Genomic DNA, 16,081 nt, shown 5'->3' with positions numbered 1-16,081 from the left:
TAAAGACGCACTTGTATTAATATTGACCTCCGGCTGGTGAAGGGGCACGCTGTTCTTGATATAAAGGCTGCATATCGACACAGTTCAAAGGGGGAAAGGAGATCATCTCTGGGGCCTGAACTACAAGTACATGTTTAACGCACTACGGGTGCCTTTAGAATGTCCCCTTTGATTGTAATTACAAATATATTTACTCTAGATAGCTTAATTATTCGTGAGATCTTACAAGCATTCTCTAGTTGTACAGGTACTTATCAGACTCTGAATTAGAGCGTAGTAACCAGTCTTCATATGTAGTGAAGGCTTTCAACGGTGCAGTTTATTACATATAAGCACTTCAGCTATCAAACAAAATTTCAGCTACTGTCTCCATATTTCCCTCAACATAGCTCTGGTAGGTCTTAGCGATTCTCATACCGGCCGACAATATTGATATATATTCGACGATCGTTGTGGAGGGTCCCATATGACTGTATAGCGTGTCTGGTGGAATAGCTCGGCTGCCTTCAACCACACATGTAACTTCCTGGGACAAGCGTCTACTCCACCATTTTCATGCGTCTATTCGCATCCAAACTCCTTTCCACGGCGGTTCTATCACACCCATGAGTCCATTTTCTTCAAGATGGGCAATCGCTTTCTCAGTGCTTCCCCCCGGCACACATACGCCGGTACGTAGGTCGTGCACGCGCGCCAATGTATCCCGGGCTAGCTGGCCTGCACCCAGGCTTGACTGAGCTACAGGCTGTCTCGCTATGTCTAGAGGTAGACCGTGCTTTTCGCCCACGGCAATGAGCGCTTCCATGACAAAATAAAATGCGCAGGCGCGGATCTGATGATACAAATTAGGATATGTCTAGCTTCCTAGGAGGGGGATAAGGCGATGTGCTTGATAGGACGTACCCAGAAATGGCGGCTACTACATCCAGCAAGGCTTCTTCTTCGAGAATTGCAATAGTTGGAGACCCATTTCGCAACGCCGTCGAGACCATCGCCACCCGGTGAGCCCCGGAATTGGGGCTGGGAAAGATGCCTGTTGCCCCCTCTCCACACTCTACTGGGGTGTTCGGCATTGTGCGCACAACGGCAGTACCAGACGGGAGCCATGACTGTAGCTGTCAGATCGTGAAACCAGGACACATAGTGATCACCGTTGGGCGCTGGGCTACTGCTATATCTGCCAGCGTAGGAGCCAGTTCCCTGCAGACACCCGCAACATCGACTGGCCGCATGCAGATGAAGAGCACATGGCTACTCGCCCCTGTTTGCACATCGGATACAGGACAGAGTTCCATTTCCCATATCGCCGGGTCGTTGTTGTTCACGGTGACGAGAGTGCCTGGGAACTTGGATGTAGCGCGTCGGCGTGCTCGCTCCGGCGGGCTGTGATGGCAATGCGGCAATGGGCGGCCCAAGAACTGTCGCTCAAGACTCCCTCCAGCAAGGCCTGCGCTAAATGGCCCCCACCGATGAGGGTGAGACTGGTTGGGACCGCCGATGAAAAGGTAGCCTCAGCCCGTGTCATTTTGCGGTTGTTCAAGCCGAACTTCAAATAGACGTACGATGGGTATTTGAACAATGGGAAGCAGGCTTGACTGCGTTTCCAGGCATTCCTAGAGGCGCGGAGCAGCTGGACATAGCACCATAATGCCCTAGCAATGATAGTACCATGAAAGCCCATCGTGTAAATCCCGTGGCGGCATCTCGTTGGCTGACGTGTACTGAAGGCGTGCCTCGATACAGGCAGCAGCCTCGTCATCCAAGCGGAGCGGTATACCTGCACCATACTCCTAGTGTAACGTGAAGGCAAAGCATGTATGTTGGATGATCCAAGTCCTTGCATATTGTGCCTGCTCAGGACGCCCACGGTTGGCAATTAAGGTTCATCAGACCAAGCAGATGCACCGAAGTCTTGATTGGACTCATTTCCCACTGCCGATGCGATTGCCATATCGGTATAGCCGTCTGTAGTAGCACATACTGGTATGATAAAATACGACTTTATTTTATATAAACACACAGCGACGTCTGATCCCCGAGCTGCAATTTTGGCTCATACGGGTGCGGCGACCGGAGATGCCTATGCCAAACGCCAATCTGTCCAGCATCCCCAGTTCCAGGTCTTGTCCAGAAGGGTTTCAGCACTGACATCACCTTGAGCAGCCCGTGTAACAGTAGAACGCGGTGAGAGATGGAAGCCAAGCCCGGAAAATCACGCTGGCGTCCAGGGAGGGTTGTTTACAAGTGATAGGCTGCGGGTGGCAGGCCTGGAATTCTGTTTACTACTTCCCACACCCCTTACCTGGGCTGTAGTTCGAGGGGGTTCGCTCGATCCACAGCGTGCATGCAGTGCCTCATATTTCACTAAGGACCGCGCGTAAATTACAGTATCCGCCGCCTCAAACAAGGATAAGCCAACTCGGGTGTTAAGGGACCACGCAGGTCGTTTTTATATCCCGTTCAAATCCGCACATCCGTCTCAAACCCAACAGCTGAAAGCCGAGACTATCCGATTCAGACATTACCCATCTGCAGCCGTCGAAGATGCAATTCGACCCTTGTCTTTTCCCAGCCCTGGGTGAAGATATTTGCCGGGAAGTAAAGACCAGGAGTGTCGACCTGGGCTTTGATGACCTGCGCAAGCTTGAGGGGTTCTGCGCGGCCAACCAAACAAGTTTCTATGCCTCTTTCACGGCAGTATGGGCTATTGTTCTTCGTCGGTATGTCGAGCTCGACAATTTACATTTTCGAGTGAGCCACAATTGGCTGGCAGAAAATGGGGACAGCGCAGCTGTGGATGGTATCCAAGTGATGGAGGTCAGAATAGATCCCGATACAACCGTCAAAGGCCTCCTGGGACAAGAAAGCCATCGGATTAACCCCTTCCAACCCAATAATTGTCCGCACTTCAATACGGGCGTATGGTTCACAACAGTGGATGGGAGGCACGCAGGCGAAAGTAATGGAACAACCACGGCAGCAAACTTTGCCTGGGCAGACGGGCCGGTATGTAAATCCCAAATCGACTAGAAAGGCCATGTACTAACCATCGTCCAAGGGATGCGAGCTGCTGTTTGTCGTGAATTTGCAAAGTTCGACGCCGAGCTTGCTCCTCCAGTACTCCCCCACGCTCCTTTCCGAGCTACACGCCAGGTCATTGGAGGCAGCAGTCTCGCAGGTAATCAAAGGCATCATGCAAGATCCCATGGCATTGGTCAAGGATGTCAGCCTGGTCGGTGAAATGCATATCCAGGAGATTGCGCGGTGGAACAACAAACCCATGTCATCACCACCGGAGCATTTGATCCACGAGATAATTTCTCGGCAAGCCCTAACTCGTCCAACGGCACAGGCAGTTTGCTCATGGGATGGGGAGCTAACGTACGGGGAGCTCGACGACCTCTCAACCAGGCTCGCGGGGCTTCTATCCTCCCACGGAGTCGGTCCTGGTATAATGGTTCCCCTTTGCTTTAAGAAATCATTGTGGGCCATCGTGGCAATGGTGGCTGTGGTGAAAGCCGGCGGCGCGTTTGTGCCAATAGACCCATCACACCCCGTGAAACGCCTGAAGGATATTATCACCCAAGTCAAAGCCACACTTGTTCTGGCATCAGATGAATGTGCCCACCTCGTGGGGGAAATGACGAGAACCGTTATTACGGTGTCCGACGACACCATCGCGATGATCACCGGCATGTACAATGTTGAACCCAGGACTGTGCAGAGAAGCCACACGGCCTACATCCTCTTCACCTCGGGGAGTACTGGAAGGCCCAAAGCCTGTGTGCACGATCACGGCTCACTAGCCGCCGTGTCCTGCCATGGGGCTTCGCTATGCATCCGGCAGGACAGCCGTGTGCTCCAGTTTGCATCATATTCCTTCGGCGTCTCCCTGGTAGAAATATTCTGCACCCTGACCAAAGGGGCCACTGTCTGCATCCCATCAGAACACGAGCGGCTTAATGACCTGCTGGGCGCTTTGCATCGAATGAACGCTGACTGGGCGCTGCTGACACCTTCCGTAGTATCCCAACTTTCGTCCGAGGGCCCTCTTAAGTTAAAGTCCTTGGCTGTCGGTGGCGAAGCTTTGAGCAAGAGCAATATCAATGGCTGGCAAGGAAGGCTCAATCTTTTATATGCTTATGGCCTAACAGAGTGGGCCGGAATGTGCAGTGTTCAACAAGATGTCAAGTCGACCACCAATCCGATGAGCATCGGCGTTTCTCCCAATGCCAACTTCTGGCTGGTGGACCCTGAGAACCATGATAAACTGGCCCCAATTGGTGCAATAGCTGAGCTCGTCGTTGAGGGTCCATCTTTGGCAAGGGGATATCTCGACGATATCAAGAGAACAACAGAAGCATTCATCCACTCCCCGTCTTGGATGCAGCAATTTCGTTCGCCAGCACGGCAGACCCGCCTATATAAAACAGGTGACCTCGTGCGGTACGGCTCTAGTGGAAACGTTATCTATATCGGCCGCAAGGACACACAGGTCAAGATCCGAGGACAAAGAGTAGAGCTAGGAGAGGTTGAGCAAGCGGTGTTGCGGAACCTCCGTGGCGCCAACCAGGTGATTGCTGGATTGATCAATCCACGAGGGCAGCACGGAATGCTAGCTGCATTCGTCTATTCTGGTGAGCAGGATGGCATCTCGCCGCTGCCTTCATTGTTGCGTGAACCAGACGACCAATTTCGCGAGGCCATCTCCACCATAGAATCGAGTTTACGGTCTGCATTACCGGACTATATGCTCCCGCAGATATATCTCCCACTTCACCATGTTCCGCTGACAGTGTCTGCAAAGATTGACCGACGGAAGCTGCAAGCAGTGGCAAATGCGCTCTCGAGTGAGCAGTTGCAATCATACGCCTCTACAAAAGTGGACGTAGTTGCACCGCGATCAAGCATCGAGAAAACCCTCCATACTCTATTAATGGAGGTATTGGGCCTGGAAGCGAAGAGCTTCGGAATAGATGACAGCTTCCTGGCTATCGGAGGTGACTCGCTCACTGCAATGAAGCTCGTAACCCGATGCCGAGCTGCGCAAGTCAACATCACGGTACAGGATGTCTTTAACCACAAGACCGTCCGTAATCTCGCCCTGGTATCCGGTCGAGCGTGTGACAGTGGGAGTAGAGAGGGCACAGGGATGGTGCCGTTCAACGTATCACCTGCTCAGGCACTGCTCCTTTCCCAACACCCAGAGCATAACCTTCATACAGAGAGAATAGTCGTCGGGATGAAGCAGGGACTCGAGCCTCAATACCTACGCACGGTGACCGATGCGCTCGTTAAGCGTCATCCCCTGCTGCGAGCCCGATTTGCCCTGACCCCGGAGGGCGCCTGGAGGCAGACTATCGTGCCGTTTGACATCAAACGAACGTACACCTATAACAGCCAGTCCCTTAGCTCGTCTGATAGTGTGACCGCCATTGAGGCTGTTACAGCGACGGAGATAGGCCTTGATATTGAAAAAGGCCCGGTATTCGCTGCGAGCCACTTCAATTGCGGTGGAGATGGCCAATTCTTATGTCTGGTGGCGCACGCATTAGTTATTGACTCAGGTTCGTGGACCGTCATTCTTGGTGACCTTGACGCCCTCCTTCAGGGGCAAACCGCGTTGCTAGATTCTAGGCCTTTCTTGTTCCCGTCGTGGTGCGAGCAGAGCTCAGAAGGCCACGACCACTGTGCAGTGGCCCCTCAACATTTAACGCCCAGGGCGGTGGTGTATGACAGATGTGCAGACAACGTGCATAGTCACAGTGTCTCCTATCTGGAGGAAGGCTTTACTCTAAATGGAAGAATGACCCGCAGACTGCTTGGTGATTCCAATATAGCTCTCCGGACTGAGCCTGCTGAGATTGTTGTGGCGGCTCTGCTGCATTCACGTCTACAAGGTTCCGCTGAACAAAAGGGTATTTCAATCACGATATGCAAAGAGAGAACGCAGCTGCTGGATAACAGTGAGTGTGCCCTCGAAGGAGTGGGCATGTTCACCACGCTGCGACATATCCAGATTCGGGGTCATGGCACCACAGACGCTGTAGACATGCTCCGGCAAGTGAAGGACACGTACCGACTGGGGAACGCTTCTCGTTCTGCACAGCATGGGCTCGACGCGACTACAGCAGAAGGGGACTTCGTGCCACCAGACATGTTGGTATCGTTCGATGCCCTGAAGGCACCCCCGTGGGAGGGAGAGACAATGAAAGAACTTTCACGGGGGTCCATGGGCCTATCGATCAAGAACGTCCTGGCACAGTACTCTCCTCTTGGAGTCTCTGCTAGCCTCATCGATGGACAGTTGTCCATCAACATAGCGGCCGCCCATCCATCATACAGCCGTGCGAACCTCCAGAAACTCGCTCAGGGGTACCATCAGTCACTGGAGCAACTCGTGGAACGATTATGCGGAATGGAGGGTGTGTTCACCTTGAGCGATTTCCCGCTTCTGGCCCTGTCTACCGACGAGTTTGACAGTTTGGTTTTACGCGAGTTACCGAAGGCGGGTCTATCCAGATCAACAGGGCTTGAGGATGCCTACCCATGCTCGCCCACACAGCAGGGCATACTGTTGAGTCAAGCACGAGACCCGGGGCACTACCGGATGAGCATCGAGTGGCGGATCACGGCTGCGGATCAGTCGCAACCGGTTGACGTGGATAAGCTCAAGCGTGCCTGGTTCATGGTGGTCGATCGCCATGATATACTAAGGACCATTTGCATGGCCAACATGGTACAGGGGTCGTATGCCATCCAAGTCCTCCTAGGGCGCGGCACGGGTAGATTGCTGGACCAGAGCCAAGTTAATGCTGATGACTGCAAGACGCTGCACAGTGCCCAAATGGCCAACCAGGGAGTAAAGGTAAGACTTCCCCGGCTGGCGATATCGGAACGCGGATCCTCATCATTGGTTTGCACGCTGGACATTGACCACACCCTCGTTGACGCTACATCAATGATGATAATCAAGCGTGACCTCATGCTGGCATATGTTGACAGGCTTCCACTGGGCGGCAGTCTGCAATACCGTGAATTCATATCGTATCTCCGAGGAGTCCGCACACAGGAGGCGCAGGTATACTGGGAGACTCGCCTGGCAGACTGCGAGCCATGCCTGTTCCCACACCTTGATGAATCAACGACTATCCCAAATGAGTTTTGTACTGTTGATATAGAACTGGAGAGGTCCTCGGCCCTATTCAACTTTGCCGAGAAAACCGGAATTACGTTGGCCACTGTTTTCCATGTGGCATGGGGCCTTGTGCTGCGGGCCTTCGCTGCAACCGACACCGTGATATTTGGCTATATGACATCTGGCCGTGATGTTGACCTTGAGGGAATTGAGGATGCAGTTGGTCCTTTCATCAACATGCTAATCTGCCGTATCGACTTCGAGGACAGCCATTTGGTCTCCGAAATCCTAGAGAAAACCCAAGGTGACTTTCTCCACAGTCTGTCCTTTCAGCACTTCTCTCTCGCAGAGCTCCTCCACGGGATAGGTGCTTCAGGCCAGGCTCTCTACAATACCTGTGTCACATTTCCGCCGCAGGTGAAAGCAACGGAGTGTGACAAGTCCGGCATACAGATAGAGGAGACCCAGCGTTATGATCCAAGCGAGGTAAGAAACAGGCCACGTATTCTGTACGGCTTCTAATCCAGGCTGTATAGTTTGACATTGTGCTTGAAGGAAGAGTCGAAGCAGGACGCATAGGGGCGTCCCTGAGATACTGGACCTCGTCGTTGTCGCAGGAAAAGGCGATCGATATTGCCAGACTGGTCGAGCACACCATGTACGAAGTAATTGGCCTCTCAAGTCGGGCTGGAATGATCAGACAGATCGACCTGGTTGGAGACCGGAACAGGCAGCAGCTTATGGCATGGAACAGTGCGGTGCCAGAACGAATTGACCGCTGCGTCCACCATCTGATCCACGACCGGTGCCTGGCCCAGCCCGATGCGCCCGCTGTATGTGCCTGGGACGGTGATCTAACCTATAGGGAGGTTGATGGGCTTTCCACAATCCTAGCCATCCACCTGGCAGACCTTGGTGTTGGCCCAGAAGTGTTTGTTGCCGTATACTTTGAGAAGTCACGGTGGGCAATCATCGCAATCCTTGGAGTGATAAAGGCAGGCGGCGCCTTTCTACTACTGGATCCATCACACCCAAAGCGCCGGCTTCAGGGTATTTGCCATGCTGTCTCAGCATCCGTTATTGTGTCGTCGACGCAGAATGCGTTGGCAGCAGGTGAGCTGGCAGCACAGGTGGTACTGCTTGGGGACAATGAGTCTGCATGGCGTGAAGGCCACTTACAGCAACATCGCGGCCGCGATGAGCACTGGGAATCGTCATCCGTGACGCCCGAAAATGCGCTATATGCGATATTTACATCCGGCTCTACTGGAACCCCCAAGGGTGCTGTTGTTCACCACGCTGCGTTCAGTACGTCGGCCACTGCGCATGGCAAGGCATTCCACATCCACCCCGGCTCCCGGGTACTGCAATTCGCATCCTATGTATTTGATGCAAGTGTTGTCGAGATAATCACGACGTTGATAGCGGGTGGGTGCATCTGTGTACCCTCAGATACCGCCCGTCAGAGCAACCTGAGCCAGGTAGCCCGGGAGATGGAGATTACATGGGCTGTGCTTACACCCTCAGTGGCTCGCACACTGCAGCCAGGAGACATCCCGACACTGGAGATTCTAGTACTTGTTGGAGAGGCACTAAGCGCAAGTGATATCCGACTGTGGTCGACGCATGTGACATTACTCAACGGCTATGGCCCGGCAGAGTGTGCCGCAGCATCTACCGTGGCGTCCGCACTTTCAGACACGGATCCCTCAAATATTGGACGCTCCGTGGGCTGTTCATGTTGGATAGTGGACCGGGGGGATCACAATAGACTCATGCCAATCGGGGCCGTGGGTGAACTGCTGCTTGAGGGTCCCACAATAGGCCGTGGCTACATCGGAGACCCGGAAAAGACAGCAGCGTCGTTTATAAAGCCCCCAGATTGGCTGCAGCTGTTTCGCTCTAGTCGAGGGAGCACGAAGATGTACAAGACGGGTGATCTGGTACAGTACGCTGCCAATGGGACCCTCCGCTTCATCAGCCGCAAGGACAACCAGGTTAAGATCCGTGGCCAGCGTGTGGAGCTGGGTGAAGTTGAGTACCACGTCCAGGAGTGTCTCGAGCCCTCGAGTGCTGTAATGGCAGACATCATAAGCCCACCGGGAGCCCGTGGACCAATGCTGGTGGCCTTTGTGTGGAGTGCGGCCTTTGGTGACTCCGATACAGAGAAGACAGAGAGGACAGACAATGATATCTTCCTCGCACCCAGAAAAGACTACGGCTTGGCCACGGTACTTACACATCTAGCAGAACGGCTGCCGACTTACATGGTGCCGGCTGCTATCATCCCTCTCGCCTATGTGCCTCTGACCAAGGCAGGCAAGACAGATCGCCGTCTTCTTCGCCAACAGGCAGCGGGACTCACACGCGATGACCTGGAGAGGTTGTCCGGTAGTCGCCAGATGCACAAGTCACTTCCTTCAACGCCGGCTGAGAGGATGCTCCAGAAGGTATGGGCACAGACACTAAACATGTCGGTCTCTCGTATAGGCATGGACGACACTTTCTTCAGTATTGGCGGCGACTCCATCACGGCAATGCAGGTCGCTGCAAAATGCAGAGCCTCCGGATTCTCCATCACAGTGGCCGATATCTTCGAGCTCAAGACAATTGCCAGTCTCGCAAAGATTCTGCAGGAGCATGACATGGCCTCTTTGAGCGGAGGTGAGGATTTTGACTCGCCCTTCGATCTGTCCCCCATCCAAGCTATGTTCCTTGAGCATGAGCCACAGGCAGTGAACCATTTCAACCAAAGCATCCTGGTTCCAGTGTCAGAGAAACTCCCATCTGAAGCATATGCCAATGCCATTGCGGCCATTGTCGGTCAACACTCAATGCTGCGGGCCCGGTTCAGTCAGTCCCCTGATGGCGTGTGGACCCAGCATGTCAAGGAGAAGGCGGACAGCAGCTACTGCTTCGAGGAGCACGAAGTGGCCAGCATGGATGAAATACGATCTGTCATGGGCGCAAGCCAGCGCAGCCTCGATATATGCTCCGGGCCCTTGCTTCACGTTGACTTGTTCCGGCTTGGTGACCGCGAGCAGTATCTCTTCTTAGTCGCACACCACCTAGTGATTGATTTGGAATCTTGGAAAATTATCCTAAAGGACCTGGAGGACCACCTGAGATCAGGCAAACCCTGTTCCCTTTCACCACTGTCGTTCCAGAGATGGTGCAACATGCAAGCTGCTTACAGCCGCGAGCATCTGACTCCTGAGAGAGCATTGCCTTTTGATATACCCCCGGTCCATCAGGAATACTGGGGCACTGCCTCTCCTGGCCACACGTTTGGCGACTCGCAGCAGTCTGGGTTTACGCTTGACGAGAAGACAACGGAAACCCTCTTTGGCGTTGCCAACAACGCTTTCAGAACCCAACCGGTGGAGATATTTCACGCGGCGCTGTTGCACTCCTTCGTCCAGACCTTTGCCGATCGTCCACCGCCGACAATATTCAATGAAGGGCATGGGCGCGAACCATGGAACCCCGCCATTGATCTGTCTCGGACCGTGGGCTGGTTCACTACGCTGTGGCCGACTCACATCGGGCTGGGTGTGGACGATTCCATCGCGGACGCTGTGCGGCGCACAAAGGATGCTCGACGTCAAGTCCCGAGCAATGGATGGGCCTACTTTGCTTCACGCTATCTAAACCCCGCAGGGCGCAAGGCATTTCACACTCGAGCACCGGTGGAGATTGCGTTCAACTACTTTGGGCTGTGCCAACAATTCAACCGCGAGGGAGCAATTTTGCAGGCACCGTTACAACTTGACGACAGCCCATCGGACATGGCTGGGGAAACGCCACGCTTTGCGCTGATCGATGTCCTAGCAGGCGTCCAGCAGAATTGCCTTCGCTTCGACTTCATATACAGCAAGTCCATGGATCACCAAGCCCGCATCCAGCAGTGGCTGGCGAACTGCGAGCAGTCGCTGCGTATGGCTGCTGAGCTGCTGGCGACGACGGCCGCGACATACACGCTATGTGACTTTCCACTACTTGGGCTGACATACGGCAGCCTTGCAGACTTCGTGGAGAAGACCCTATCGCTCCTAGAAATACCCGATGTCGAGATAGAGGACGCCTATCCGTGCTCGCCAATCCAACAGGGCATTTTACTCAGCCAAGCGAGGGATCCTGCATATTACCGGAATCGTCTACTGTGGAATATCCTTCCAACCGCAGGTTCTGAGCCTGTTGACCTTGTACGGCTGCAGCACGCATGGCGACGCGTCGTACAGCGCCACGCCATTCTTAGAACAGTCTTTGTACCCAGTCTGTCACACAACGGCTATCTAGACCAGGTGGTCCTTAAATCGGTTTCTTCGGAGATCTCTGTCATGGAAAAGTCCGACAACGACCAGCTGACTTCGTTGCTTGATCACCAGAAGCTCATGAGCAATCTGGGCCAGCTTCCTCACAGACTGGTCTTACGCCCGACATCAGGGGGTTCAGTGCACTGCATGCTAGAGATAAGCCACGCTTTGATCGATGGCACGTCAAACCAGATCCTGCAACAGGACCTTCAACTTGCCTATGTAAATGCCCTTCCAAACGGGGCAGGCCCACTGTATCGAAAGTATATTGCTTATATTCAAGGCCTTCCTCAAGACTCCGCGGATACATACTGGAAAGCCTATCTTGAAAATGTACAACCTTGCCTCTTTCCCGCCGTTGCTCCTAGAAACCATGTCGAGAGCGGACCAAGGCGGCTACGAAGCGTCACCGTTGATCTCGGGGACAATGCTCGCCTCCAGACCTTCTGTGAGAGCCGTGATTTAACCATGTCAAATCTGCTGTCCGTGGCGTGGGGACTAGTGCTCCGCAGCTATACAGGCACGGATCATGTATGTTTCGGTTATCTGACCTCTGGCCGAGACATGCCTGTTGAAGGCATTGAAGGCATCGTTGGACCATTTATTGGAATGCTCGTGTGCCGCCTGGACCTCGCAAGAGAAACAACCATACTTCCCGTATTGCAGAGGCAGCAATCGGACTATATCGAAAGTGTGCAACACCAGCATTATTCACTATCCCACATGCTACACCTTGCGGGGACATCGGGGGAGCCACTATTCAACACGGCGATATCCTTACAGAAAGGTGGGATGGGGGCCTCGACCGGTCCCGCCAAAAGCTCGGATATAAATATCAAGTTTTCCGGGGGCCATGATCCATCGGAGGTAAGCATTGGCCACCATATGCATTGCTGATTTTGATAATCGAGGTGACTCTCTGGAGCTGACACTTTAAAATAGTATGCCATTGTCGTCAACGTCCGGAGCGACAAGAACGACGTGCACGTTTCTCTTACTTACTGGTCAACACTGATAGCAGACACCCAAGCTGCGAGCGTTGCGAGTTCATTCAGCCACGCCGTAAACGAGATCATAGACCGGCCAGAGGTTGCCATAGGGCAGCTTAAGCGCGTCAGCAAAGAGGACGAGCTACAAATCGCCGCCTGGAATAAGCTGGTTCCAGAGCGAGTCGATCGCTGTGTGCATCACCTCATCCAAGAGCGTTGCCAGTCCCAGCCACATCGGCCTGCTATATGTGCGTGGGATGGCGGTTTCAGCTATAAGGAAGTTAGCGAGCTCTCCACTGCTCTTTCACTTTACCTAGCGGACATTGGCGTTGGCCCTGAAGTTCTTATACCCGTCTGTATTGAAAAGTCAAAGTGGACGACAATAGCGATGCTTGCCATTATGAAAGCCGGTGGTGCCTTTGTCTTACTGGATGCATCCTATCCAATCCAGCGCCTTCACGCTATGTGCCAGCAGGTTTCAGCACCGATGGTCCTGACGTCAAAACTGCATACCCCAATCGCGAGGGAGTTGGCACCCAAGATTGTGGTCATTGATGGCGACGAGCCTCTATGGTACACCAGCCGGACGAGGGAACCCTCGTATGTCTCGCCAGACAATACAGTGTATGTTGCATTTACGTCGGGCTCGACTGGAGTTCCGAAAGGTGCTGTTATCAAACACGCGGGACTCAGCACCGGAGCAGCCGCCTTCACCGGGCCATATAATCTTACATCGGAATCAAGGGTGCTCCAATTTGCCTCCTACGCATTTGACCTGAGTATTCTTGAAACCCTTGCAACATTACTGGTCGGTGGATGTATCTGTATCCCTTCGGAGAATGCTCGCCAGGAGAATCTCGCGGAAAGTGCCTCTAAGCTTGGAGTTACCTGGGCTGAATTTACTCCGACTGTCAGCCGTACGCTCAAGCCAAAGGATATTCCAACACTCCGGACTGTTGTCCTCATCGGTGAGAGAATGCAGGAAGTCGACGTTGACCTGTGGGGTGCAGACGTCAAGCTCATCAATGCATACGGGCCCACAGAGTGCTCCATTATCTCGACAGTTCAGCCGATTGTCAGCAAGGACGCAGATCCATCTAATATCGGTTTCCCGACAGCGTGTCTTTGCTGGGTTGTTGATCCAGACGACCCCAATATATTGATGCCGATTGGCGCGGTGGGCGAGTTGTTAATCGATGGTCCGATTGTTGGCGATGGCTACATCGGCCGCCCAGATATCACGTCAGAGGCATTTATTGAGAGTCCATCTTGGCTCTCCCACTTCCGTTCCGATATCAGCGGCAAATTGTACAAAACAGGGGACCTCGTTCAATACGACGTGGATGGATCGCTGCGCTTTATTAGCCGCAAGGATAACCAAGTCAAAATCCGTGGCCAGCGTGTTGAGCTGGGTGAGATCGAACAACATATCCAACAATGCATTGAGCGTGCTCATGATGTAGTGGCCGAGATCATAACTCCATCATGGGGTGCTCATACACCAATGCTGGTAGCCTTTATCTGGGAGGATCTTGATATTGACCTCGCACATGTCTCCGAGCACGATATATTCCTACCTCCAAGCGAGGGTAGCAGAAAGACGGCGCAGCTTGCCACTGCCCAACTAGTGAAGAGGCTGCCAGGCTACATGGTGCCAGCGGTATTCATTCCTCTGTCGCGTTTACCACTGACGAAAACCGGTAAAAAGGACCGCCGCAAGCTGTGCCAAAAGGCTGCAGAGCTGGCCCGTGAAGGACTGGCAGCATACACCCATAATCAACGGGCGGTCGATGTGAAGCAGGTGCCGTCAACTGCTGCAGAGAAGAAGATCCAACTACTATGGGCCCAGGTGTTGAATGTCCCGCCGGATAGCATCGGTTTGGCAGACAACTTTTTCCAGCTTGGTGGTGACTCGATCGCCGCTCTCAAACTCATGAACATCGCGCGTGGTGAAGGCATAATCCTGGTTGACTTTTTCGCGTATCCCATTCTCGCCGACCAGGCTCGCGCTCTTGGTGAGATATGCCCTAAGCCAAGTCCCATCTCGCTCCCTGCTCCGTTTAATTTGCTTCGAATCAAGGACCCGGCATCATTTAAAGAAAGCCTGCTTCGCTCGCACCAGCTGTCACCAGATAATATACTCGATGCCCTTCCTGTGACAGGCGCCCAGGAGCTTGCAATAAACAACTCACATTGTACCTATTTTATGTGGCATATCCCCGGCCGGATTGATCGTGAGCGCTTGCGAGCGGCCTGTGCCTCTAGCATCGAACGTCATTCTATATTACGTGCTGCATTTGTTCCCCATCATGGCAGGATCATCCAGGTCGTACTCCGCGAGGCGACCGTGCCATTCGTCCAGTCGACGACGGACAGTCCTGATCTGGCTGCGTTTGCCAGATCTCGCTGTCATGAGGACTCTCTGAAGCCGGTTCTATTCGGTGTTTGTCCGTTTCGAATCTCCCTTGTGTCAGGAGATGATTCAAACCATATTATGACCGTACGAATGTCGCACGCGCAATTCGATGACAGCTGTTGGGGAGGATTATTCCGGGACATATCTTCCCTGTACCAAGGCAGCGAGCTCGGGGCGGCACCTGGCTTTGACCTGTATTTGCAACATCGACTCTCCCAGCTCACTTCCAAGGCTTTCTCCTTTTGGAGGGAATACCTTGATGGTGCCTCGATGACGATTATAAACCACGTCAGCCTCGGTGGGGACCGTCGCGCTGCAAGCAGCTCTGTCATGCTGTCAAAGGATATCCCGCTTCCTTCACTACCCCCTGGTGTAGACATGGCCACGATCGTTATAGCAGCATGGGCATTTGTCCTGTCAATGCTCACGGGAGATGAGGACCTTGTATTTGGCCATGTTGTCAGCGGCCGTAACATCCAGGCTCCAGAGGTGGCCCAGGTTATGGGCCCCTGTGCAAATACAGTGCCGACCAGGGTATCATTCAAGCATACTTGGACAGTGCAGGACCTTCTTGAACATGTCCAGAGCCAGCTGGATCGGACTGCCGAGTTTGAAATGTCAGACCTGCAAGATATCATCGATCGCAGCACCGCGTGGCCGAAAGACACCATATTTGGGAGCATTGTGCATCACCAGAACGTCGACCCGAACCAGGTCTATGCCCTTGACGGCATCGATTGCAAAATAACGAGCTGGGAGCCTGCCCGCACACCGAATAATATATCCATATCATCTCTCTCCCAGGACGACCGACTTAAGATTGAAGTCATCACTTCAACTCAGCTCACTGCCGCCTCATCTGCCAGTGTCATTCTCGAGCAAATCTGCAATACAGTCTCTGCCCTATCTCTGGCGTCTAGTACTGTTCCCATTTTTGACAGGAACAAGATGTTGAATATTGATCTTCGCCAGAAAGAGAGATATACCGAATGACGGTCCGTTTTCTAACAGGTTCTTGAATAGTTGCTTTATGCGTATTTCCGTATTGTATATCTGACTTAATGAGCCTTCTTTCGCCTATAATGAATGTACGTACTACATATAATCCCTTGGTGTTGGTGTTATATTTCAACTGGGTGTATAGAGTAGCCCTGACACTCACAAGTAGTAGACCTCTAACTAAAATTATATGGCCGTAGTACTAATATCGCCCCGCTCAAGG

General features: G+C 53.1%; 2 protein-coding genes across 2 annotated transcripts; one reads left to right on the top strand and one right to left on the bottom strand.

Moving 5' to 3' along the window:
* Nucleotides 1-310: 310 nt before the first annotated feature.
* On the bottom strand, nt 311-1,681 carry ASPVEDRAFT_155232 (pyrroline-5-carboxylate reductase family protein; the record flags this gene model as incomplete). Its single annotated transcript, XM_040808448.1, has 4 exons — nt 311-832; nt 904-1,109; nt 1,152-1,452; nt 1,563-1,681. The coding sequence occupies 4 exons, from the start codon at nt 1,679-1,681 to the stop codon at nt 760-762; spliced, it is 699 nt and encodes a 232-aa protein (XP_040673127.1). The 3' UTR covers nt 311-759.
* A 735-nt stretch (nt 1,682-2,416) lies between these two features.
* Nucleotides 2,417-16,053, top strand: ASPVEDRAFT_65770 (uncharacterized protein). The gene is made up of 4 exons (XM_040815838.1): nt 2,417-3,006; nt 3,059-7,624; nt 7,675-12,321; nt 12,397-16,053. Exons 1-4 carry the CDS (start codon nt 2,545-2,547, stop codon nt 15,850-15,852), a joined length of 13,131 nt encoding a protein of 4,376 aa, XP_040673126.1. The 5' UTR covers nt 2,417-2,544; the 3' UTR covers nt 15,853-16,053.
* The last annotated feature ends 28 nt before the right edge of the window (nt 16,054-16,081 follow it).

Source organism: Aspergillus versicolor (assembly GCF_001890125.1).
Source record: "Aspergillus versicolor CBS 583.65 unplaced genomic scaffold ASPVEscaffold_13, whole genome shotgun sequence".
In the NCBI taxonomy this organism is placed as follows: domain Eukaryota; kingdom Fungi; phylum Ascomycota; class Eurotiomycetes; order Eurotiales; family Aspergillaceae; genus Aspergillus; species Aspergillus versicolor.
This window is presented reverse-complemented; position numbering and strand designations above follow the sequence as displayed.